The 21,976-nt window shown below is 50.0% G+C and overlaps 11 protein-coding genes across 11 annotated transcripts; 8 read left to right on the plus strand and 3 right to left on the minus strand.

The window, feature by feature from the left end:
• Positions 1–58: 58 nt before the first annotated feature.
• On the plus strand, positions 59–892 carry RIB4 (lumazine synthase RIB4; the record flags this gene model as incomplete). Its single annotated transcript, XM_076632326.1, has 3 exons — positions 59–144; positions 219–350; positions 487–892. The coding sequence occupies 3 exons, from the start codon at positions 59–61 to the stop codon at positions 890–892; spliced, it is 624 nt and encodes a 207-aa protein (XP_076487666.1).
• Positions 893–1,297: 405 nt separating this feature from the next.
• TRP5 (tryptophan synthase TRP5) lies at positions 1,298–4,212 on the plus strand (the record flags this gene model as incomplete). Its single annotated transcript, XM_076632327.1, has 12 exons — positions 1,298–1,342; positions 1,444–1,608; positions 1,684–1,777; positions 1,859–1,997; positions 2,062–2,146; positions 2,210–2,815; positions 2,886–3,010; positions 3,089–3,213; positions 3,276–3,545; positions 3,617–3,954; positions 4,024–4,105; positions 4,178–4,212. The coding sequence occupies 12 exons, from the start codon at positions 1,298–1,300 to the stop codon at positions 4,210–4,212; spliced, it is 2,109 nt and encodes a 702-aa protein (XP_076487667.1).
• A 243-nt stretch (positions 4,213–4,455) lies between these two features.
• On the plus strand, positions 4,456–5,446 carry JCM6883_002492 (nuclear transport factor 2 family protein; the record flags this gene model as incomplete). The annotated part of the gene is made up of 6 exons (XM_076632328.1): positions 4,456–4,602; positions 4,763–4,834; positions 4,901–5,013; positions 5,088–5,130; positions 5,215–5,231; positions 5,314–5,446. 6 exons carry the CDS (start codon positions 4,456–4,458, stop codon positions 5,444–5,446), a joined length of 525 nt encoding a protein of 174 aa, XP_076487668.1.
• A 244-nt stretch (positions 5,447–5,690) lies between these two features.
• JCM6883_002493 (uncharacterized protein) lies at positions 5,691–6,212 on the plus strand (the record flags this gene model as incomplete). Its single annotated transcript, XM_076632329.1, has 2 exons — positions 5,691–6,016; positions 6,086–6,212. 2 exons carry the CDS (start codon positions 5,691–5,693, stop codon positions 6,210–6,212), a joined length of 453 nt encoding a protein of 150 aa, XP_076487669.1.
• A 639-nt stretch (positions 6,213–6,851) lies between these two features.
• Positions 6,852–7,322, plus strand: JCM6883_002494 (uncharacterized protein; the record flags this gene model as incomplete). Its single annotated transcript, XM_076632330.1, has 3 exons — positions 6,852–7,060; positions 7,125–7,180; positions 7,258–7,322. The coding sequence occupies 3 exons, from the start codon at positions 6,852–6,854 to the stop codon at positions 7,320–7,322; spliced, it is 330 nt and encodes a 109-aa protein (XP_076487670.1).
• Positions 7,323–7,452: 130 nt separating this feature from the next.
• Positions 7,453–10,681, minus strand: QNS1 (glutamine-dependent NAD(+) synthetase; the record flags this gene model as incomplete). The annotated part of the gene is made up of 16 exons (XM_076632331.1): positions 7,453–7,518; positions 7,583–7,656; positions 7,713–7,765; positions 7,831–8,073; positions 8,138–8,269; positions 8,330–8,572; positions 8,641–8,818; positions 8,890–9,041; positions 9,103–9,446; positions 9,514–9,631; positions 9,694–9,782; positions 9,877–10,072; positions 10,195–10,279; positions 10,340–10,371; positions 10,448–10,532; positions 10,597–10,681. 16 exons carry the CDS (start codon positions 10,679–10,681, stop codon positions 7,453–7,455), a joined length of 2,175 nt encoding a protein of 724 aa, XP_076487671.1.
• A 1,683-nt stretch (positions 10,682–12,364) lies between these two features.
• JCM6883_002496 (uncharacterized protein) lies at positions 12,365–13,644 on the minus strand (the record flags this gene model as incomplete). Its single annotated transcript, XM_076632332.1, has 6 exons — positions 12,365–12,580; positions 12,659–12,709; positions 12,779–12,808; positions 12,878–13,093; positions 13,163–13,429; positions 13,510–13,644. The coding sequence occupies 6 exons, from the start codon at positions 13,642–13,644 to the stop codon at positions 12,365–12,367; spliced, it is 915 nt and encodes a 304-aa protein (XP_076487672.1).
• A 1,293-nt stretch (positions 13,645–14,937) lies between these two features.
• Positions 14,938–16,649, plus strand: JCM6883_002497 (uncharacterized protein; the record flags this gene model as incomplete). Its single annotated transcript, XM_076632333.1, has 9 exons — positions 14,938–15,089; positions 15,152–15,164; positions 15,233–15,340; positions 15,405–15,509; positions 15,581–15,685; positions 15,816–15,922; positions 16,024–16,103; positions 16,226–16,339; positions 16,531–16,649. The coding sequence occupies 9 exons, from the start codon at positions 14,938–14,940 to the stop codon at positions 16,647–16,649; spliced, it is 903 nt and encodes a 300-aa protein (XP_076487673.1).
• A 630-nt stretch (positions 16,650–17,279) lies between these two features.
• JCM6883_002498 (uncharacterized protein) lies at positions 17,280–18,626 on the plus strand (the record flags this gene model as incomplete). The annotated part of the gene is made up of 2 exons (XM_076632334.1): positions 17,280–17,349; positions 17,419–18,626. 2 exons carry the CDS (start codon positions 17,280–17,282, stop codon positions 18,624–18,626), a joined length of 1,278 nt encoding a protein of 425 aa, XP_076487674.1.
• A 313-nt stretch (positions 18,627–18,939) lies between these two features.
• Positions 18,940–19,883, minus strand: MXR2 (peptide-methionine (R)-S-oxide reductase; the record flags this gene model as incomplete). The annotated part of the gene is made up of 4 exons (XM_076632335.1): positions 18,940–19,163; positions 19,247–19,319; positions 19,493–19,558; positions 19,635–19,883. 4 exons carry the CDS (start codon positions 19,881–19,883, stop codon positions 18,940–18,942), a joined length of 612 nt encoding a protein of 203 aa, XP_076487675.1.
• A 154-nt stretch (positions 19,884–20,037) lies between these two features.
• Positions 20,038–21,845, plus strand: TIM44 (protein translocase subunit TIM44; the record flags this gene model as incomplete). Its single annotated transcript, XM_076632336.1, has 7 exons — positions 20,038–20,427; positions 20,489–20,620; positions 20,679–20,926; positions 20,986–21,322; positions 21,384–21,473; positions 21,543–21,752; positions 21,825–21,845. 7 exons carry the CDS (start codon positions 20,038–20,040, stop codon positions 21,843–21,845), a joined length of 1,428 nt encoding a protein of 475 aa, XP_076487676.1.
• Positions 21,846–21,976: the final 131 nt, after the last annotated feature.

Below are 21,976 nucleotides of genomic sequence, written 5' to 3' on the forward strand. Positions count from 1 at the left end.
TTCTCTCTTCACCACCTCACGACTCTCGACTCTCGACACACTCACCTATTGAGAAAGTATGGCAGACCACACGATCAAAGGACTCGGCGCGCCTCCTGAACAGTTCGATGGATCTCCTCATCGCTACCTCATCGTACACGCTCGGCAAGTCATCCTCTCCCTCATCCGCTTCTCTTTATTTGACAAGGAGCTAATGACGTAGAGTGCTTTGTTTGCAGATGGAACGCAGATGTGATTACACCGTTGGTACAAGGAGCCGTGGAGACGATGATGAAGAGTGGGGTTAAGAGGGAGAATATCGTAGTTGAAACCGTACCTGGTAGTTATGAATTACCTATGGCTTGCTCTAGGTAAGTCTATACAATCAGCTCTCCGACTCTTTGAACGAGGGAAGGAGAATGAGCGATTCTTTCGCAAAACCTCCTCTCCGTCTCTCTCTCATTTCACGGGCTCATTACTTACTCTGCTTCTTGCTCGTTCCGATAGGTTAATCGCCGCGTCACAAATCCAAGCCTCGGCGAACGCTTCCGACCTAATGGGATCCACCTCTCTCCTCGACCCTACCTCTCCCAGCACCTCGTCCACCTCTTCCTCTTCTCCTTTGAAAGGTCCCTTCTCCGCAGCGATCGCCATCGGAGTCCTAATCAAAGGTTCGACCCAACACTTCGAATACATTTCCGAATCCGTTTCGCATGGACTCATGCGCGTTCAACTCGATACGGGAGTCCCGGTGATTTATGGAGTTTTGAATTGTAATACTGATGAACAGGCACTCGTGAGGGCTGGAGTGGGGAGAGGGGAAACGAAGGGACATAATCATGGAGAGGATTGGGGAGCAGCGGCCGTTGAGTTGGCGGTAAAGACGAAGAGATGGCAGGAGGGAGCGATTTAGAGACGATTTGGACGTACAGTACACAGAGGATGTGATGGTATATAGAATCAATGAAAGAATGTTAAGATAGGTTAGTTATCAGTATGCTGAGCGTCGGAGTGAGCTTCAGAGAGTCGATCTGCGCTCTCTTGCGAAATGGGATCAGCTGAGAACGCGAAAAAGAGTCAACTGCTTTCTCCCTCCCCTTGGGAAGACACTAGGTTGTGCACTCTGTAGACTCTAGAGGTTGCTCCAAGGGTAAATCGGTCAAGTGCGAAGTGAACGGACCCGCGAGAGAGTCGAACGGATTTTACCGAGTTCGGTCGAAACCGCATCAGATTCAGAAAAGTTGAAAGTGAGGCGAAACCTCATGATGCGAACCTTGCTTCTTTCTCCCTCTCTACCACTCAACTTACTCGATCAATCATGTCAGCACACTTACGACAAACCTTTGCCGACAAGGAAGTTAACGTACGTCTCCTCCTCTCCCTTCCTTCCTCTCGTTCTCCCATCTCTGTGCCACCCTTCTCTCGTTGTACTGACTCTCCTCCCTCTCTCTTGCGACTTGATAGAATGACCCAGCCTTCGTCACTTTCCTCACTGCGGGATTCCCTTCCGTCGAACAAACAGTCCCCCTGATGATGGCGATGGAGAAAGGAGGAGCGGATGTAATTGAACTAGGAGTACCATTCACGGATCCTTTGGCTGATGGGAAAGCTATTCAAGATGCCAATAACGTGCGTTCGCATCTTTCTCGTCTCGAATCGTCTCGAGGGAGCTGATGCGAGACGGAAACGGATACGAATGCACAGATTGCGATTGAACAAGGAGTAGATTACGAAAGATGTTTGTCATTCGTTAAAGAAGCAAGGGAACAAGGACTGAAGACTCCAGTTATCCTCATGGGTGAGCTCTCCATCATCAGTTCTTCGAATTAAAGTTTCGGAAACTGAAAATCGATTCTCTCTCTCTTTCTTTCGAGCGCAGGTTACTTCAACCCCCTCTTGGCTCATGGAGAAGAACGAGCAGTGAGGGATGCGAAACTTGCGGGAGCGAACGGATTCATCATCGTCGATTTACCCCCGGAGGAAGCGGTCGAATTCAGGAAGATCTGTACCTCTGAAGAGTGAGTCTTTCGTTCAATTCACAAAGATCGAGGGCTGTGAATCGACAGAATATTCCGCGTGTAGGATGTCTTATGTACCTTTGATCGCTCCTTCAACTTCGGACGATCGAATTCGTTTCCTTTCTTCCATCGCCGATTCTTTCATCTACGTGCGTTCAACTCCTTCCCTTCCTCTTCAATCGACGAAGATTGACTCCTTTCGTCGATGGTAGGTCGTTTCGAAAATGGGTACCACGGGAGCCACCGATTCCGTCAACTCTGCGCTCCCGAAAATGCTCGAACGAATTCGATCCCTCCTCGTGAAACCCCACCCTCTCGCCGTCGGGTTCGGAGTTTCGACCCAAGCCCACTTCGAAGAAGTAGGACGACACGCCGATGGAGTCGTGATTGGATCTCAACTCGTCGCCGTCATCAAAGAATCAACCAAACTCGGAACTGCCGCCTGTGCTTCCGCCGTCGAAGCCTACTGCGCCTCGGTCTCGGGGAACAGAACTCGAAAGACTCCTTTACCGAAGAGGGAGATTACCGATTCCGAGAAAGCTCAACCAATCGTCGAAGAGAAGGAGAGGAAAGCTGCTCGATTCGGTGATTTCGGAGGAGCTTACGTTCCTGAAGCACTCTACGATTGTCTCGAAGAACTTACAACCGCCTATGCGGACGCTAGGGCAGATCCGGAATTTTGGAAGGAATGGGAGAACGAGTTTGGGTACATGAACCGACCTAGTCAGTTGTACGAGGCGAAGAGGTTGACGGAACATTGTGGTGGCGCGAGGATTTGGTTCAAGAGGGAGGATTTGAATCATACTGGTTCTCATAAGGTAAAGCCCGTCTCATTTCTCTCGAGATTGGAGAGGAAGAGGAACTGATGAAGTCTTGAGATGCGAGTAGATCAATAACGCGATTGGACAAATCTTACTCGCGAGACGAATTGGAAAGAAACGTATCATTGCTGAAACTGGTGCTGGTCAACATGGAGTCGCTACTGCTACTGTTTGCGCCAAATTCGGTATGGAGTAAGTTGAACTAATCCTTTTCTCTCTCTCTCTCTCTCGAACGGGTTCCTGACTCGACTCGCTTTCAACTCTTTTTAGGTGCATCGTCTACATGGGAGAAGAAGATGTTCGTCGTCAAGCGTTGAACGTATTCCGAATGAGAATGTTGGGAGCCAAAGTCGTCGCCGTCGCTTCGGGAACTCGAACTCTAAAAGATGCTATCAGTTCGTCCTCTTTTCCTCCTCTTTCATTCTCGTCCCTTTACTTATTCGACTTCTCTCTCTAGACGAAGCGATGCGAGATTGGGTCACGAACCTCTCCACGACTCACTACCTCGTTGGATCCGCGATCGGTCCCGCTCCGTTCCCTACGATCGTTCGAGATTTCCAATCCGTTATCGGAAACGAAATCAAGTCTCAATTATCCGATTTGACTGGTCGATTACCCGATGCCGTCGTCGCTTGCGTCGGAGGTGGAAGTAACGCGATTGGAACTTTTTACCCTTTCATCGAGGATAAGGAGGTAAAGATCGTTGGAGTCGAAGCGGCTGGTGAAGGTCAGTCTTCACTCATTCTCTTCCTCCATCACCGAAATTGGGAGCTGATAGTCACGACCGCTCGTGTGTAGGTGTCGACACTGATTTCCATTCAGCAACGATCTCAAAAGGAACGAAAGGAGTATTCCACGGAGTTCGTACCTACATCCTCCAATCTAAAGTCGGACAAATCATGGGAACCCATTCTATCTCCGCCGGACTCGATTACCCGGGAGTTGGACCCGAACACGCTTGGTTACATGAAACCAAACGAGCCGAATACAGATCCGCAACGGATGAACAAGCGTTGAGAGGATTCAGGGCTTGTACGCAAATGGAAGGGATCATTCCGGCGTTGGAGACGAGTCATGCGGTTTGGGCGACGATGGAATTGGCCAAGGAGATGAGGAAGGAAGAGAATATCGTCATGGTCAGTTTCTTCTTGTTGTCGCACTCTCCGTATAGATACAAGGTTCCTGACGCTTGTTTGACCGTGTAGACTCTCTCGGGACGTGGAGACAAGGATGTTCAAGAAATCTCCGAGATTCTTCCCGGGAAATGGGCCGATAAACTCGATTGGCGTACGTTCCCGTCTCTTCCCCATATTACTCCTCTATACCTCTTACTGACTCTGCATTGTTGACGATGAACAGACGTAGACAGCAACGCCAACGCCGTTCGTCACTAGAGGCAGAGAGAAAAGTTCATTTCGTTTTAGGAATTCTTGTAGATAGTAGTCAGTTTTTAGCATGCTTCGGAATCAAAAGAACAGCGCATCTTTAGCGTTCATCCATTGGTAGTCTTTCGTTCGTCTGAAGAGGAGAGGGTCAGCAGAACGACGGTTCATTGCGAATCTCCAATTGAGGAATTCGATCTTTCTCTCTTTCTTCTCCACTCCCTCTCCCTCGCTTCAATACTTCGTCTCGCCGCCATGCTCTCGCGTGTACTTCCACACCTACCACACCCTCTCTCTACGAGAGGATTCGCTTCCTCATCAATCACCCTTTCCCTCGCTCCTCCCTTCACTCGAGAAACCGCTACGAAGAAGGTGAAAATGGCAGAGAACCTCTGGAATACCGTAAGTACCAGGTCCTCTCTTCTTTTAGCAGATCAGCCCCGGAGTGGAGGAGATCGGGGGAAGGAGAGATAGTGGAAAGTTGATTGATCCGATGCAGCTTCACAACGTCTCTGAAGAGGAGGAGAGTGCTGATAGTTTATTCGACTGGATGTGGGAATAGATGGATGCGAAGAAGGTATCGATGGCATACACTCCTGACTCGATTTGGAGGAACCGAGACGAATTCTTTCAAGTCAGTTTCTTTCCTCTCTCTCTGCTCATGTGAGACTGTTCTGACAGACTGCGACGCCACTGATAGGGACGTGAAGCGATCGAAGACTTCTTAACGAAGAAGTGGGAGAAAGAAACGAATTACAAGCTCAAGAAACGATTGTTCGCGTTCGAAGGGAATCGAATCGCAGTACAGTTCTGGTCAGTCTCTCCTGTACTGACGATGGTATTCCACTTACTGAGGAAGCTAACGTGGAGCTCTGAGATGGTAACAGGTACGAGTACTATAGCGAAACGGAGAAGTGTTGGAAAAGAACTGTAAGTTATTCTTCTCTTCCATTCGATCGGCTCTCTCCCTTTTGCGTGCTGACACCACCGGCTACCCATCTTCGACGTCGTTAGTACGGTCTCGAACATTGGTGAGCTTACGCCGTCTCTTTAACGTTTCCCGCAAGATTGAGCTAAAACTTGAACTCCTCTCTCTCCTTGCTGCTCAAACAGGACTTTCGCACCCGACGGCTTGATGGAGAAGCGACACATGAGCGGGAACGAGATCTCAATCAAGGAAGAAGAGAGGTGGTTCAAGGATGGAGTCGATGTTGACAAGGTTCAAGTTTCGGAACGAGATGGTTGAATGGTTTTGCTCCCTCTTCTCCTTTGTTGGTAGTTCTTTTGTACTCCCTTATTGTAGCTCTCTCCGTCTATGTTGCTTGTTGTAGTTGCCTCTTAGTTGCCTTGCGAAAGGAAAAGCAGGAAAATGTTCTCGATCCTTCGAATTGAGATCTTTGCTCTCTCTTTCTCTCCTTTTTCCCTCTTCCTCCCGTCCTCCACCAGTCTCTCCACTCTGATCCCATTGCCACCTTCACACAAGCTACAAGATGCTCCGCACCCGCTTCTCGACTCTCCTCAAGCCCTCCCTCTCCCTCCGTCCTCTCACGCGTTCTTTCCGTGTCACTCCCCCCGAGCCTCCCCTCATCATGTACGCCCCAACCTCTCATTTCGCCCAACTCCTCGCGATCGAACGAGTCGAAGCCGAACATTCCTTCACTCAAATCAAGTCTCAACTCGAACTCGATCCGAAATCGAACAAATGGGTCTGTAAGATGAAAGTGAGCGATTTCAAGGCGGAATCGGGGAAGGAACCGATCGAAAAGGAAGTAGAGGTCGTTGGGGAGGGTGAAACGAGCTTGGATGCGACTAATGAGTGAGCAACTTTCCCTCTCGCTCGCTTTGGAAAGGGGAAGCTGACTTTTTGGAGTGACTCGGTTCGAAGTGCGGCGAGGAAAGCGTTGGATTCGGTTGGAATTCAACATCAAGTCGAAGGAGGACAGGAAAAACGAAAGATCGAGGATAAGAAACACAAACAGGAGGGAAAACATGAGGACAAGAAGAAGAAGTGAAGAAAAGGTTGCGAAGATGCGAAATTTGGATCGGTAGTCTGTCTATGTTTGGTATCTCTGTGAAACTCTGTGCTCGGAACCCTGAGTGTCAGTGAGCTGTTTCTGAGTCAGCCGCAGGTTGTGGACGAAAAACGCGAAGAAAATTCCTTTCAGCGTCAAAACTTAGTCGAAACTGCTTCGTCTCCGTCGTCAGTTAATTCTGCTTTGATCTCGTCATTCTCGTATCGCGAACACGAAGGCGGGCGAGGGAGAGAGATACGAGATAGGAGATAGGAGATGAGGGAAACAAGGGGAACTCACAAGGCCCGAGCGTTCTCGCATTGATCCCGTTTCTTTGACTCGCCTCTTTCTTTCTCTTTCCGACCTTGCTTGACTTCCGGAACATCTACCGCAAATGGTGTGGCAAACGGAAAGATCCATGCTGCTTACTCGGCTTCACCGCGACAAATACCCCATCCAAACCACCGAGTTCGAGTACGATTGCAACTACGCCGACTTCAGGAAGTTCACCTGTACTCTCAAGCTTTACAGATACCGTTCCGTCGCTCGATATGGGTACAGATTTGGGCTCAAATTCGAGGCTTGTGGTCTCACACAGCAAGAGGCGTTTAACGAGTGAGTTCTTTCGTTTTTTGCGTCATGACTGTCAAACTGCTCGCGAATTTGCAAGGACTGATCGTCAATTTCTTCAACTTGAGTAGAACGGTCGAACGAGCTCTCGAGGTGATTGATCGAGTGGGACAAGACGTTCATCCGCCGAAACAAGGGACAATCGAGGATCTCGAACGATACAAGGAGCGAATCGAAGGTGCTCTTCTCGAACGTTTCGGGAAGACGAAGGATTCTACGTACGTCCCGTCATTACTCTTGCAACCTGAAGTGTCCTCCTGAAACATTCTTTCGATGTCGTAGGGAGGACATCAAGAGCATCCTCCGTGAGGAAGAAAAGAAAAAGGGACGCGACGAAGGTATGTCGAGAGAAATGAACACGATTCCTGAGTAAGCTCGTCGATTGACATCGTCGCCTACTGTGTACGAGCCGCAGGAGCTAGAGGAAAGGATGACGAACTCGTTGTCGGAAAGGAGGATGGGAAAGACACGACTGCGTAGCTTCTCGGAGCAAACGAATAACAGAAGGCTGCGAAGTGAGTCGAGATTTGTAAGGGGATTCCAATATGTACACGTCCAATAGAACCGTTCACCACTCAAGAGCGAATCGGAAGCGTTCTACTCGAGAGAATTACTCCTTTTTCTTCTTCTCCAACTCTTCTTTGAACTTTTGACTTCTATCGGGCATCTTCTTCGCCTATCAGGAGAAGCAAAGTCAGTATCGTACCATGAAGACAGAAGGAACAGGAATGAGAACTCACAGCTTCATCGATAGTTCGGAATTGCCAGTTCCACTTCGGGTAGAGGAACGGTCGGAGATCGAATCGGTTGTCATCTACAGTACGAGAGATCAGCTCGAGCGTCTCGCAAGAGAAAGAGATAGAGACGAACCAGGAGAATAAGCTTCGGCGTGGTAAGACGGCGTCAGAGTTGTCATCTTGTGACTGTACATACAACAACGACGATTCAGCAAGCGCACATCTCGAGAAGAGAGAGAAAGAGAACGAACCGATTGAGAGCGTAATAGTAAAAGAACCTCTTGACTTTCTCCGCGACTTCGACCGGAGCAAGTTTCTCTCCCCATTCCGCGACGAGTTTCGTAAACATTCCATAAGGTCCCATCTTTTCTTGCTTCCTCAATCGACCATAGACCGAAAGCTCCTCGTAGGTCATTCCCATGTCGATTTCGTCAGATTGAACGTAATCTTGCGTGATCGGTTCGAGTTCGGCGGTAGGAGTAGCGTTGAGGAAACTGTAAAGCCAAAAGAGCGAAAAGAATCAGTTATGAGCAAAGATCTTTTCGTTCGATGACGTACTCGTCGAGGATAGGCAGTTCGAAGGCGTCTGAAGCCCATGCAATGAAACGTTTCAAGTCGACCTTCGAAATCGCTCCAATCGGATTGACATCTGCAGCTGAGCAATCGTATTTCGTATAGTATCCTCGTAGACTGCGAACAAGAGCTATCATCAGTGAGTGACAACGACGAGAGAAGGAAGTGAAAACTCACGCTTCATCAACATTCGCAGAGCCGAGTACGAGTAGAGCTCCGAGCTTGTTCCTGACCCAAGGTAGAAGTTGTGCGAAGAGATAGGCGAGCAACATCCGAAGTCGAGCTTGAATGTTTTGGAGAGCGAGGTTCTCGGCGGGACTTCCTCCGTGGACTTTGTATTCAGGTTTCTTTCCAGTGACGAGGGTGAAGAGGGTATGGATCGCTGAGACGCAAGCGTCCATGTTGAGGTCGACATGGTAACTGCGCAAGGGAACAAGGAGTGTTTCTCAGCAAATTCGACCTAAGAGAGACACTACTCGTTGACTCACGCTCCGATCGCATCAGCGAGGTCCTTTGCTCGCTGTCTCGTCTCGTTACTCGAGTTCTGAGTGCCCATGTAGCAAGTATGGAAAACCCTCGAACAGAATTCGCGAGGATCAACGGGAACGTAATCGGAATCTTCAGCTTCTCCAGCAATTCTTCGAGCGTCTTTGATGACTTGTTCATCTGTACACCATTGTGAGTGAGTGAGCTAGATTCCCCTTACGGCCAGAATCGTAAGAAGCGAGTTGACTCACTTCCTTCAGCCGAAGCTTTCGCGACGAGTCGACACATTGAAAAGACGATAGTCGCGGTTGCGCAACTATCGATTCCTCCACTGAGCGGAACAAAGTACCCTGAACATCCAGATCGTCGAAGGTAATCCCATAGCCAACATGCAGGACCGTATCTGTGCAAAGGGAGCTCGTTTAGCTCGATTTCGATTAGCAAAAGAGAAGAGAAACACTCACGCGATCTCCTCCTCCGGCAAGTTGTACTGGAAGTCGACCCTTGGTTGATCGATGACGGCATCCGCCAAATCCTCCTCGTTATCCGTACTCAATCGGGTATCTGCTCTCATTCTCGAGAACGGAACGAGATTTCCCGCCGCTTGCATCGATCGACTACTCCAAGTTCGATGAGAGCGAATACGTTGAAGGTCGATCGTAGCGGAGACAACTTCGACATCGTTGAGGGAGAATTGGGAACCTTGAGCGATAACTTCTCCATTGAGGGTGATGAACGAACAACCGTCGTAGTAGAGTCGATCTCCGTCGCAACCTTGTTGATTCGCGTAGAGGTAGAGACCTCCGGACTGAGATCCGCAGTGTGAGTCCATACATTTACCGCCAACGAGAAGAGTTGAAGGAAGAGAGACTCACCTTGAGAGTGGCTTCTTTGATCAAATCGATTCGAGTTTTCAGTTTTCGCAACTCGTGGTGACTACCCGAAGAGTTGGTAAAGATCTCTACTCCGTCGAGTGCCATCTCGATATGAGGACTGTTCAACCTTGATCAGCAACCGATTCTAGCGAAGACGGCGGAGGATCGAGTAGAGCTCACGCAGCAGGAGTGAAGAGTTCTTCGCACATCTCGACACCGATGCAGGTATCCTGTGTGGAAACGACGGCATGTCCGATAGGGACGGTCGTCTGTTTTCGAGGAAGAGAGTGAGGAAGATGAGATCGCAAGTCAGAACTGACTCTCCTTGAGGCTTCCCGGGACTAGATAGAAGAAAGCACGCACTTGTCCAGTCACTTGAGCGATCATTCTCGGTAAGTAAAACTCTTCCGTTTGCTTGTGCTTCATCCAAGGAGTGAACCACCTCAATTCTCGATAATTTCCGTCGTTCGCGAGCCACATCTTGGGTCGAATGAGGAGGATTTTGCGGTTGTGGAAGATGATTCGACAGTTGTAAATGACGTTCTTGTGCACGACCGGCCTGGAGAAGCGGAGGAGCAGGGGGGGAAGAGAGGGATGAAGGGAGAAATGGGAAAATCGAGAGACGAAGTCAGCTCTTCGCTCCCTGTCTCTCTCGCAGAATAGAGAAATCAGTGGACATACATTCCAACATCGACGACCATGCCCATAGCCTCTTCGCATTCCAGAATCTTGACGAGAACTTGCCATGAGTGAAGATGGGTATCGCCTGTTCAACGACGCAATCAGCTCTCTGAAGCCTTGTCACGAGCTAAACGCACAATCTCACCTTCTAGGAAGTGGTCTTGACATCCGTAACCTCTGAGAAGAGATAAAGATGAACGACGTCAATGAACTCGTTCTCTGGTCCTCTGGTGCTTGAAGCTGAGAGACTTACGTGATCTCTAATTCGGGTCCAATACGTAGCTTACATCCTCTCTCTTTTGCGATCTTGATTGATTTGATGATTCGTTCGAGATTACCTTTCATCAAACTCGTCTCCGATTAGCTTCACCTCGACACGAGAGAATACGATAGAGGGCTCACCATCGAAATCAAGGGCGTGTTGATTGAGTGAACAAGTCGCTACCGTAATCAGAGATGATGTCGCCGGGTGAACTGAAGCTGCCATGATGTCGAACCGAAAGAGTCGATTTGAACGGCTTGAGGTACTGCAGATCGCCTTCTAGTGACTCTAAGCTGTATCCAATCGCTGCCGAAGCCGTTGTGAAATTCGGTCGCGAAGTTGGGTGAAGAGGGGGAAGGCAAGTCAATCTGAGCCTCGCGAACTGGTTCCTTCAGCCGCTTTCGAATTGCAGATTCTTGCTATAGTTGAAATCTCATAGTTAGTTTAGTCGCCTGATAACCGACATCGGGTGAAGGCAGAGCGGAGCGAGTTTCTGGATTCCGAAACCGAGAGTGGCCAGTGCTTTCGTACTCGAATCTTCGTCTCCTCTCTCTATGCTTCCTTCGCTTTCTGCCATCGCGGACTCGATTGAGAGTACCGGCAAGGAAATATAGCCGGAAAAGTGAGTCCTCCGTAGCAGAACTTGAGCGTTGAACGGAACAAACCCCTTTGATACTCGCGAGCAAAACTGTTCCTTCCAATCGTTTCGAGAGAAGTCGGCATTACAGAAGCAGGAACAGACGGTGTAAATCTACACAAAGGGACGGAGAGCAGGAAAGAGTCGATTAGGAGGTGTAACCAGCTGTTTCCACAAAGCAGAGTCAGCTCGATCTTCCTCACACTCGTCTTCGCTCCTCTCAACCCCTTCTCTTCTCAACCACGGAGACGAATGTCTGTAGAGAATGAAACGAAGATATAGCTCACCAGCCTTGCAAGTACCCGGCGCGCAACCACACTCTCCATTCTTCGCACAGCTCTTCCTCGCGCTCTCCGCGGCCTCACAAATTCCCGCTGCACACGAACATTCTCCCTATCATCGTCATGTATTATTGTTCGTCAGTCTCGGTACTCTTTCCCCGTCTCCGGTGCCAAACCTCTATCGAGACAAAGAAACTGAGGGAGAAAAGGCGAAACAAGAAACTCACTTTTCTCCCCTTCTCACAACCCTTTTTCGCTTCCGAAGCTCTACAAACCCCATTCTCACATCCACATTTCCCTTCTTTCGCGTATTGACATTCTTCGTGAGCTGAACAAGCTGCAGCCGACGAGGATTGAGCTTTTTGGTTCGAGGGAGCGCATTCACAGTTGACTCCGCAGATGATGGTCGTTTGTTTGGTCTACAGGCGAGTAAGGGCGAGTGTATGGGAGGGAAGAGGTGGCGAAAGAGGAAGAGAGGAGGTGCGGTCATGTGGGGGAGTTGAAGGAGAGATTGAGAGGGAGGGGGAACACGAGGCGCAAGAGGTCAGCGCCAGGCTGGGATACGGCGATAAGAGCGGATGAGGGGCAATGAAGACTCACAGCAGACATCGTTAGGATTGAAGGAGACTAGTGGGGCCGGGAACTTCGTTGAGCGAGTTGAAACAATGAGAGGTGAGTAGATCTGGCGGAGAGAAGGGCAGAAGAAGAAGAAGAGAAGAGAGAGAGAGGAGTGAGAAGAGAAAAGAGAGAAGATCGAGAAAGAAGCAAAGCGAAGGATTTCGAACTTTTGAGTTTTGCCTCTCGACCGAAATCGCGGCAGCGAATCACAGCGATCCCAATTCTCTCGGGGCGGTGCCGATGACTCGCAAGGAGAAAGAAGTACTGTAACATCACACACAGCGTAGAGAGAAAAGAAGTACCGTACGACGAAGAGAGAACACGCGAACCGGCCAACAAAACCGCAAAAAACAAAACCGAGAATTCTTTCGCTTAGCGACCAACAGCTCCGCCTCCCCCTCCTTCATGCTGTCCCGCATCGAACAAACTCTCCCCTTGTCTTCCTCCGGTCCCAGTCGGTCGACCCGTCGCAGGATCGAGAGGAGTCGTTCCTCCCAATTGTCCTTCCGGGATCGTGTAGGCGGATTCGGGGAGTCCTGATTCGTCGATTGATTCGGCCGCTTCGATCGTTTCGTACAATGCGGAGGCCTGCGAGTGGGGCACGAACAAGAAGATCAGTGAGACGGAAGAATAAAGCGAGACGAGAAGGGGGAAAAGAGAAATTACAGCTTCGGGAGGAGGAACTTTGCCGGAAAGCAAGTCGACTGCAGGGATCGGCTGGAGGGAAGGAAGCAAGTGTCAGCTTTGCGATGATCTCGCAAATCGAAAGGAAAGGAGAAGACTCACTTGACCGTAGAAAGCTTCATTCGCATCTTTCTGCAAGCACCGAAACCACTGAGATCAGTTCCAATCACGCAACGATCTAAAGAGAGTTCTCAGACTTGCCCTTTCGATCAAAACGGTTCCTTCCAAACTAACTCCCGCGAACAAACCCTTCGATTTCGAATACGTGAAAACTGGTGACGGATTCACAAGAGCCGTATTGACCGCGCCTCCCACTCCGATCGGCCCCGCTGCGGCACCCAACTGTCCACCAATCGTAACGTTCCCTCCTTTCGCGAATGCTGAAATTGCTTCTTGAGAATTGAGAACTACGACAAACTTTGCTCGTCCTCCCTCGTTCCATCAGTCTCTTCTTCTCGTTCCCGGACCCAAGGAGAATTGACGTACCTCTGAAATATCTGCCCCAACCTGAAACCCGAACCCAACCCCACCAGTAGCGATACAAGAAGGAGCCGACCAAGTACCATCCTCCAACCTAGCGATCACTACTCCCGACCCTGCTTTTCCCGACCAAACGAATCCAGCTTTCAACACGGTGAAGATCGCGAACCCTTTCGCTTTATTGAGGACTGCTTTAGGGATCGCGTTGAGAGCAGATTCGGGATGATTAGGATCCGCGAGGAAGGATTGGAGAGTCTTCGCAGCTTTCGTGCACTACATACACGCACGGAGATACTCTCGATCAGCTCATTAGGGCGCTGGAAGACGGGAGGAGAGGGAGAGAGGGAACTGACTTCATTCTCCAACTTGAAACTGACAAGGGCTTTCTGACTTCCCGTTTGAACTTCGGTACCGACTTGTTTCGCGAACGCAGTAGCTTGGATCCCTACAGCTTTCGAAGTCGCTTTGAACTTGTCGAGGAAACTCATCTTGGCAGATGAAAGGGTTGCAACGTTGAACGATGACGAGGTGACGGAGATCTGAAGGAGTTCGGCTGATGAACTTGTACAGGTAGGTCTTTGCAAGGAGATCTGCTGCTTGTGTGAGTGCGATAAGTGTGCGATGAGGTAGAGGACAAAGGTAGGAGAAATCGCTTCGCAGTCTCGTGAAAGCGAAGAGTCTCAAGAAGCGGCTCTCACGAATCCTTTTGTCGTACTTTGCTACGTCTGAGCGAAACGATATCATCAGAGGCCGAAAATGGGAGAAAAATTTCAAGGGCAAAAACCGAGAAATTCGCTCTCTCGCAAGTCTTTCGCGTGTGCACGAACAAGGCTGGCAGCTGGCAATGCGAGGCTATGCCATGTTCATCACAGATGGTTTCGCAAGCAATGGGAAGTTGCTCGAAGGTAGAAAGCTTAGGTACGAGGACCGAAAGTTGGCGAAAAGAATCGTATATTTTGACCTTTTCACCCCAACTGGCCCCTCTATCGTCCTGTCTTTCGGTCATGAACAGCTTCGACATCCCTGTATGATACCTCTGAGATGCAAGGGTCAGTCGAGACGGTCTGCTGAACTTGGCGGAAGAACTTTGAAGAGCTTGAAATCGAGTTCTCCTGGAAGTGAGGCGTTCGAGCCACCTTGAATCGACCGCAAGTCTAGGTAGCGGATTTGACGACGGTCTGCACTGCGTCGTCCGGTTCGTACCCCTTCTCTGCTTGGTGAATTGGCGAGGAAGGAGGAAATTTGAGACACGAATCGACTTTCTTTGTTTCCTTGATTCCGTGAAACGGAACCGGGTCCAGTTGTTCATGACGGGCCAGACTTGACGAAGCAGGTGCTTCCACGGTAGCAAGAGTACAAAGTCGCTCAAGCTAGACATCGGCAGGAAGAGGGAGATTCGAAAACGAGAGTCGTCGCAACAGCTGTCGAGTCAAGACCACGGCGCAGAGCAATGACGGGTCAGCCTATAGCCTCTACATATGTGTATCGACTCACTTCGATCCATCAAGATCCCTATGATCCCCTCGTGGCTTGCAGATCCCGTTCCAAGGTTGAGTGACGTTCCGGGCTTAAATCGCATACGTTCGCGAGCCCTTGACTATGCCCTTGACTTTGAGTATCTTCTGGTCTGTCAGGAGACTGCACGGCCGGTTCCGAGTCGAGGTAGTGAGTGGTTCCGGTCCAAAAGACCAAGGTTCCCTCTCTTTCCCTTCCTCCACCGTCACTTCAGCTCTCGAACTCTCTGCGACCACCAGAGCTACTCGTAGCTTCTCTCGAATGTGATGCGTTTCAAAGCCGACATTTCCAACACTTCCCAATTGACTCGATTGATCACTTCTCTCGCACCTCTCTCGAAAGTCTCGACGCTCAAACTCAAGGCGGATGTCGTTCATCTGATCTGTCAGGGTGAGAGAGGAGGTGTGCAGGTGTGGAGGTGAGTCACTCATGCGTTCCATCGCCGGTTTAAAAGGCTGATGGGACGTTGAGAGCTCGCAGTCAGATTGCTGTCGTGAGCCGTCTTCTTTTCTATGCAACAGCGTGGGACTACAAGACTTATGCGGCCGACGAGCGAAACAGAACTCGATCTTCAAAGTAGAAACCCTTCGACTCGAATCGAATTCCTCAAACGAAATCTACCTCGAAGTAGCGACTGATGCACTCGCTCGAGCTCTCAAATCCGCTGCCGTGAGTCTCCTTTCCATCGATCAGTGACGATTTCGGACTGATCGAAGGCGAAAAGGTCTCGCAGGGCTCAACGAAATCAACGATCAAATTAGCGAAGAAAGGAGGAGAAGGACCGAACGGGACTGGGAGAGGTTCTCATCCAGTCTTGTCTATCGATATCGAGAGTGCTGTGAGCGATGTGTCTTCCGATGCTACGGGCGTAGACGACCCGAGCTAATGGGGACGCTGTATGGCTCGCAGAGTCGAATGGGTAAAAAACTCGAAATCACCCAAGACGTATTCGTCACGGTCAAGAAAGCTCAAGATGTCGCATTGCTGAAAGAACCTCTGTGTCCTGTACCCGACGTGAGTCTACGCTCCTGAGCTGCCCTCTTGCTCTTTTCTCTCAAACGCAATCTGTTCATTTCGCTCCCATCTCCTCCTTCACGACAAGGTTCTTCTATGAGCAAAGGAAGCTGATGCTCCTATTTCTCAGGCTGCTCTCCTTCTTCCACCGCTTCAAATCCTCCGAACGGTCGCCGAACGAATGAAAACCATTTCCTCCATCATCACTCTCTCGGCAAACAACGCCGGAACATTCAAGTGCGTTCCCCTCTTCTCTCCTTACTCCCGCTAAGCACGCTCCTCGAGCGTTGAGACCGTGAAAGAACTAATTCCTAATTTGCGAATTGAAATCTCCGTAGAATGCGAGCCGTATCAGATGAAGCTAGCGTCGATACGGAATGGACAAACTTGAAACGACCTAATCTAGGGGACGACAACGGTCAGTCTCCTCTCTACTGGATTCTCGCCTTGCGATTCCCTCTTCGAAGCGTTTGCGCCGCCTCTCCCGAGGGCTTCTCGGTACTAGCTTCAACGACTGATACACAGTTCGATACCTCGCAGATGAGATGACGAATCCGAATGAAGATCCGAATAAAATGTTCTCGGTCTCTCTCGAGACGAAGAATCTGCTCAAATTCCTCAATTCGTATCAAATTGCACAAACTACAATCTTTTGTACGTAAATCTTCTCTACTCAAGGTGTCCCTCTACATAGTCAGAAGCTTTGGGGACAGGTAGGAGAGATCACTTTGAAGGTTCCAGCAGACGAGCTGATCATCCTGTCTTTCTTCCCTTTTCTACCCTACCTCCTGTCTCCTCCGACCTTTCCCTTTCCTTCTCCGTTACCTCTCGCTTCCTCTCAACAGGTCTCTGTCCGAATCACTGCGGGATCTTCTACGTCTACGTCGGCGACTCGAAAGATAATCTTCAAGGAGGAGTTTTAACTTTCTTTGTTCCAGCTTTCAACGCCGATGGAGACGACTAGTCGACGGTCGTCTCTTATTGCTCTTTGCTGTGCTGTCTGCTAGGCAGTCGTTTCGGGGGTTCTTGTCTAATCTGTTTTGTCTCTTTCTTTCGAAGTTGTTGTGCAAATTTACTCGCATTTTCCTTCTGAACTTCTTGGACCACTGCCTTCTGCATGCTTGCCTTGGTATTCTGCTATCCTCGCTACTCTGCAGCACAACGCATTTCTCCAGCAGAGAAGTCATAATTTCTTCTTGACTTCGCGCGGCGTGAATCTCTTTCTTCCTCACCCTTCACTCGACTCGATTCCCTCGCATCAGTTCCGCCGGGACAGTGTCACAGCCGAGTCAAGGTGATCTCGAGGTGAGTCTCTTGCTGTCTCCTGCTCGTCCTGGCGCCAAATCTTTCGGAAGAGATGAAACGTCTCAGCTCCATCATCACGAGCCGAGGACTGTCGCAAGAGCTTGCAGAGGTGATAGGACAGTGTGATGAACGGTGTGTAGCGCTGCGCTGGCGGAGGGAAAGGTACTTGGCGCTAAACGGACTCTTGAAGCAATAACGGTCTCCTTCGCGCTCGACTGGAGGCTCTATCCAGCTATAAACCTCACGCAGACCAAGATAGCTGATTTCCTATTCGCGACGTGCGCAGACAATGCATCTTCCCGACGAGTTACTCGAATCGATTTTCTCCTTAATCCATGAGAAAAGTGCCGAGCCTAGTCGTAAGTTCTCCCTCTGTTCCTCTGCGATCTTCTCAAGCAGCTGATCATCACTACTCAATTTCCCCGCAGCTGAATCGCAACAAACTTTCGCCGCTCTCGCTCTCACTTCGAAACGATTCCTCCCCCTCTCGCGCTCCTATCTCTACTATCGTCCGATCCCCCGCGCCTCAGCCGCAACGTGGGCTCAAGCTCTCGCTCTTTACTCCTCTCTGTCCACTCCCCTCGGTCAACTCGTCGTCTCGCTGGAAGGAATCGTCGAGTACGTGTTCAGAATCGGGACTTTCGAGGAACCTGGTCCGCTGTCTTTCCAGCTTCGAGGATTCACCAAGACGTTCTCTTTCTACCACGCAATTATCGAATCTTGTCCACAACTCGTCAAAGTCGAACTCATTTTCGCCACGCAGCAACACGGTTCGAAATTGTTGAAGGTTCTCGCAAAATCGAAATCGACGCTCAAGACTGTCCGATTCGCGGACTCGAGAAACGCGAATACGTCCTATTACCTTACCGCTCCCCTCATTCGTTGGGCACTGGAGCAAAGTCAGCTCGGCGAAATTGAGAACCTCATCGTCGACAATCCTTTGGCCGACCTCGAAACATCCGCTCAACCCTCGACAAATTCCGCGCTCAAATCCTACACCATCCTTCGCGCGGGCAAAGACACGCTCAAGGGATTTCTGCCTCGAGATTCAACTTCCCTCGAATCGGTGTTGTTCGGGCTCTCAGACCGGACCCTGGAAAACCTTGAGGTATCGTGGATTCTCAAGTACCTTCCAACCTCCCTCGCAAAGATGGATTTCCGCCTACGCCTCAACAGAACCACGCACGTACCCTCAATCGATGAATACCTCCATGCGATCGTTTCGGTTTTCCCCAACGACTTTTCCCATTTCACTTCTCTTACGCACCTCTCGCTTCATTCTTTCGACGGTCCTTCCCTCGACCTACTCGATATTCTCTCCTCTTCCTCCGGCTCTACTCTCGTCGTCCTCGATTTCTCTGGCTGCAAATGGGTTCCAGCTCAATCGACTTCGACCTCGAACGCCGTTCCAACTTTCAACCGTTCAACGATCTCGTCCGTCGTCGATCCGGATGAACTCCTCGTCTGTCTACGAAAGTTCGGGAAACTACAACGAGTTCATTTAGGGTACTTGCCGACTTTGACGAGACAAACTTATGCGAATTTGGAAGAATTGAAGGAGGACGGAGTCGAGTTGCAGTGGAAACCATGCGCGAGATACAGTATGTGTCAATGGTGTGGTCAGAGACATCAATAGAATGCGGATCTAGCAGAAGAGAGAGGGAATAAAGGAAAAGAAGAAAGTCGGAATGAAGTCAGGGCATCATCGGAACGGGCAAAGGAATTCAAGCAACAAGTTTCCAGTCTTTTGCAATCATACATTCTGTAGTAACACCGACGTTGCTCTTTCAAGCGAGCTCTTGCCCTGCTCGAGATTTAGTTCCGAAAGACGCTCTCAGACGTGGCCATTCGTCCTCATCGGTAGTATAGTGACTATCGATATAGGTTATTAACAAGGCATTTCGCCACCAACTTCAGATATCTACGCTACTCGAACGAGATAGAGAACCTCATGCTTTCGCCTTTGATCCAGGAGTCGTCCCTTGCTCGTTGTACTTGATCGACACAGAGTTGACACAATGTCTAACGTTCTCCTTCGTCAACCTCTCGCCGCGGAAAGTATGTCCTTGGTGGGCTCCGCAAGCCGCACAAAGTATCTCCTCTCGAGTCGTGCCGAACGAGCGATCGACTTCAGATCGTAACGCTCCGGGAATCGCGTCGAAGAATGCGGGCCCTGCGGAAGAGAATGAAGTCGAAGAAGGAGCAACCGTCAATACCCTGGAGTGAATGAACTCTAAGACGCAAGTAGAGACCTACATCCACATCCTGAGTCGAACTTTGAGTCGGCCGTGTAGAGAGGAGTGTCGCAACCGGCACAATTGTAAGTTCCCTGCGAAGACAACGCTTCTCGTCAGCACACTATTCCGATCAGTTTGATGCTTTCCCTGCCACCTCGTGGGCTCTCCCGCTGTTTCGTGCGTGAAGCCGACGAGACAGTCGATTATAACGTCTGGTTCGAACTCCGCTCGACTCGAGTTTCGAAAATTCGGAGAATCTTCTCACCTTGGTCGGATAATGCTTGTCATATTCTCCAGTACCAGGTCGTTCCGTTCCCTTTTGCCTCAAGATCTGTACAGAGCGAGACCGCAAAGGTGGGGCGTCAGAAACTCAATTCAAGATTTCTCGATTCGTATTCCGAACTCACTCTGAACTGTTCGGGAGTGAGTTGCAATCTCCATTCATCATCTGATTTCTTGACGGGGTATTCGTGAGAAGAAGACGACATGCTGTTTGATTGACCCAGGGTGGCGAGCGAATTGAAGGGAGAAGTGAGGCGATTGAGGATCGTAGGTGACGAAGCGACGTAGACGGCAGCTAGCGAGCTTGATGCGAGTAGGAGAGTAGATGGACGAGTGAGTCGATGTAAGAGAGTCGAAGCAGAGCGCGAGAGCATTCAGATGATGTCAAAGGGAGAGAGTCGGAAAGTGGAAATGAGCAAGTCCTCGACTTTGCAGATCCTCTCCTTCCCCTGAATTGTATTTCAATCTCACTTGAGATCAAGTCAAAAGCGACCAAATCTTTCGGCTCACATCTCATCCGACCAAAAGATGAAGCAAGCAGCACAACGGGCCCTCGGACAAGTAGCCAGAAGTAGTAATCGACCTGTCGTAGCTCCGGCCTACCGACCTCGACCTTCAGTTCGACCTTTCTCTTCGACCCGATTCCATCTCGAACAACAACAACCGGGAGCGAAACCAGGTGCAGAAACGAAAGAGGAAGAACAACCGAAAGATAAGAAACAACAGGCAAAGGAGGAGGAATCCGATACGACTGTAGCGGGCCGATCTCCTTTCGCCGCTTTCGTCGAAGTTCTCCGAGAAGAAGTGAGGAAGAACCGGGAATGGCAAGACTCAGTGAAACAGCTAGGAGGAGAGGTTGGCAAAGTGCAGGACTCAGAGGCGATGAAACGAGCGAAGGATGCCTACGAGCGAGCAAGGGTAAGTTTCCGAGTTCTCCCTCCCGTTGCGCTTCGAATAGACTGACACTTTGCGTGTGTAGCTTGCGGCAAGTATCAAAGAGAACCCTCGACTAGCGGCTGCTGCGAACGAACTTCGTAAAGCCGGAATTTCGATCAACGATGCAGTCGGAACTGCTTTGAAAGGAATGGAAGAGACTGCTTTCGTCCGAACAGTGAGTACCCAGCCTCCTGAGGAGAACAGCGACGGAATTAACACGTTCCACTTTACAGCTCTCGAAAGCTTCTCGAGCAGTCGGAGATGCGGCCTACACTGCTTCAGCTCCCGTTCGAGACACCGAAGCTTACAAGGCTGTCGCAGCCGAGATTACCGATCTATTAGAGAATGCAGCGAACGACGTTCAACATGGTGGATACATCGACCGGGAAGCGAGGAGGAAACGAAGGGCTGCACGGTTGGCGAAGATTGGAAAGGAAAAGGGAATGGCTCAGAGGCGATTGAAAGTAGAGGAGGATACTGCGTGAGTCACACGCAAATCGTCTGAGTAGACCAAGCTGACCAAATTCCGCGAGCGAACAGAGCTGGTCAAGCTGTCACCCTCCACGCCACGGCTAACAAAGAACCTAAAGAATCTCGACTACCGAAACCTATCGCCGAAGCGATGGCTCAATGGTCCAACACTTATCAAGAATCCGACAATCCCTTCATCGTCATGTCTCGATCCGTAACGGGCACGATCGGAAGGTGGTTCGACGAAACTGAAACTGCAAAAGTTACGAAATGGGTCAAAGAGATGGATCCTAGCTTCACTCAGGAGAGCTTCCTGAAAGAGTTGAGGGAGTACATCGTACCGGAATTGGTCGATGCTTACGTGAATGGAGATCAACCGACGTTGAAACAATGGTGCAGTGAAGCTGTGAGTTTTCTCTCCCGTCGTTCTATTGAGAGATTTCCGTCGCTGACTTGCGATATCTCAGACTTTCAACGTTCTCATCGCCACTCTCGGAAACTCGATCGGTCCTGCCATGATGTCCGAATCTCGAGTACTCGATATCCGAAATCTCGACGTTAGTCTTCCCCCATCTCCTCTCCGTCGTGTTCGTACACCAACGCTGAATCCCTCGTGATATGACCAGATCATGTCGGCGAAGATCCTTGAGAACGACCTCCACGTTTTCGTCGTTTCGTGGCGAACTCAAGAAGTTCTAGCTTACCGAGATCTCAAGTCGAACGAGATTGCCGTCGGGGACGAGAACAAGATCCAACAAGTTGGATACGTCGCAGTATTAACTCGGGTGGAAGAGGAGTTGGATAACGAGGAGACTGGTGGATGGAAAGTTATCGATGTGCGTCTCTTGCGACCTGTCTTTCTCTCCTTTCAGCGAAGTCTCACTGACATTGATGCTCCCCGCTTGTAGATGGCTCGACGAGCAGCATAGAACGATCACGAACGAATTCTTTCGGTCAACTTATACCCCTTCTCGCACAAAAGAGCAACCCTCCCTGTCCTCGCTCAATGGTCTTTAGCAGTTCCCTCTATTCTCGACCAGTGTACCTCGCAACTCTCTAT

Source organism: Sporobolomyces salmoneus (genome assembly GCF_050403485.1).
Source record: "Sporobolomyces salmoneus JCM6883 DNA, S_salmoneus_JCM6883_v1_ctg25, whole genome shotgun sequence".
Classification (NCBI taxonomy): domain Eukaryota; kingdom Fungi; phylum Basidiomycota; class Microbotryomycetes; order Sporidiobolales; family Sporidiobolaceae; genus Sporobolomyces; species Sporobolomyces salmoneus.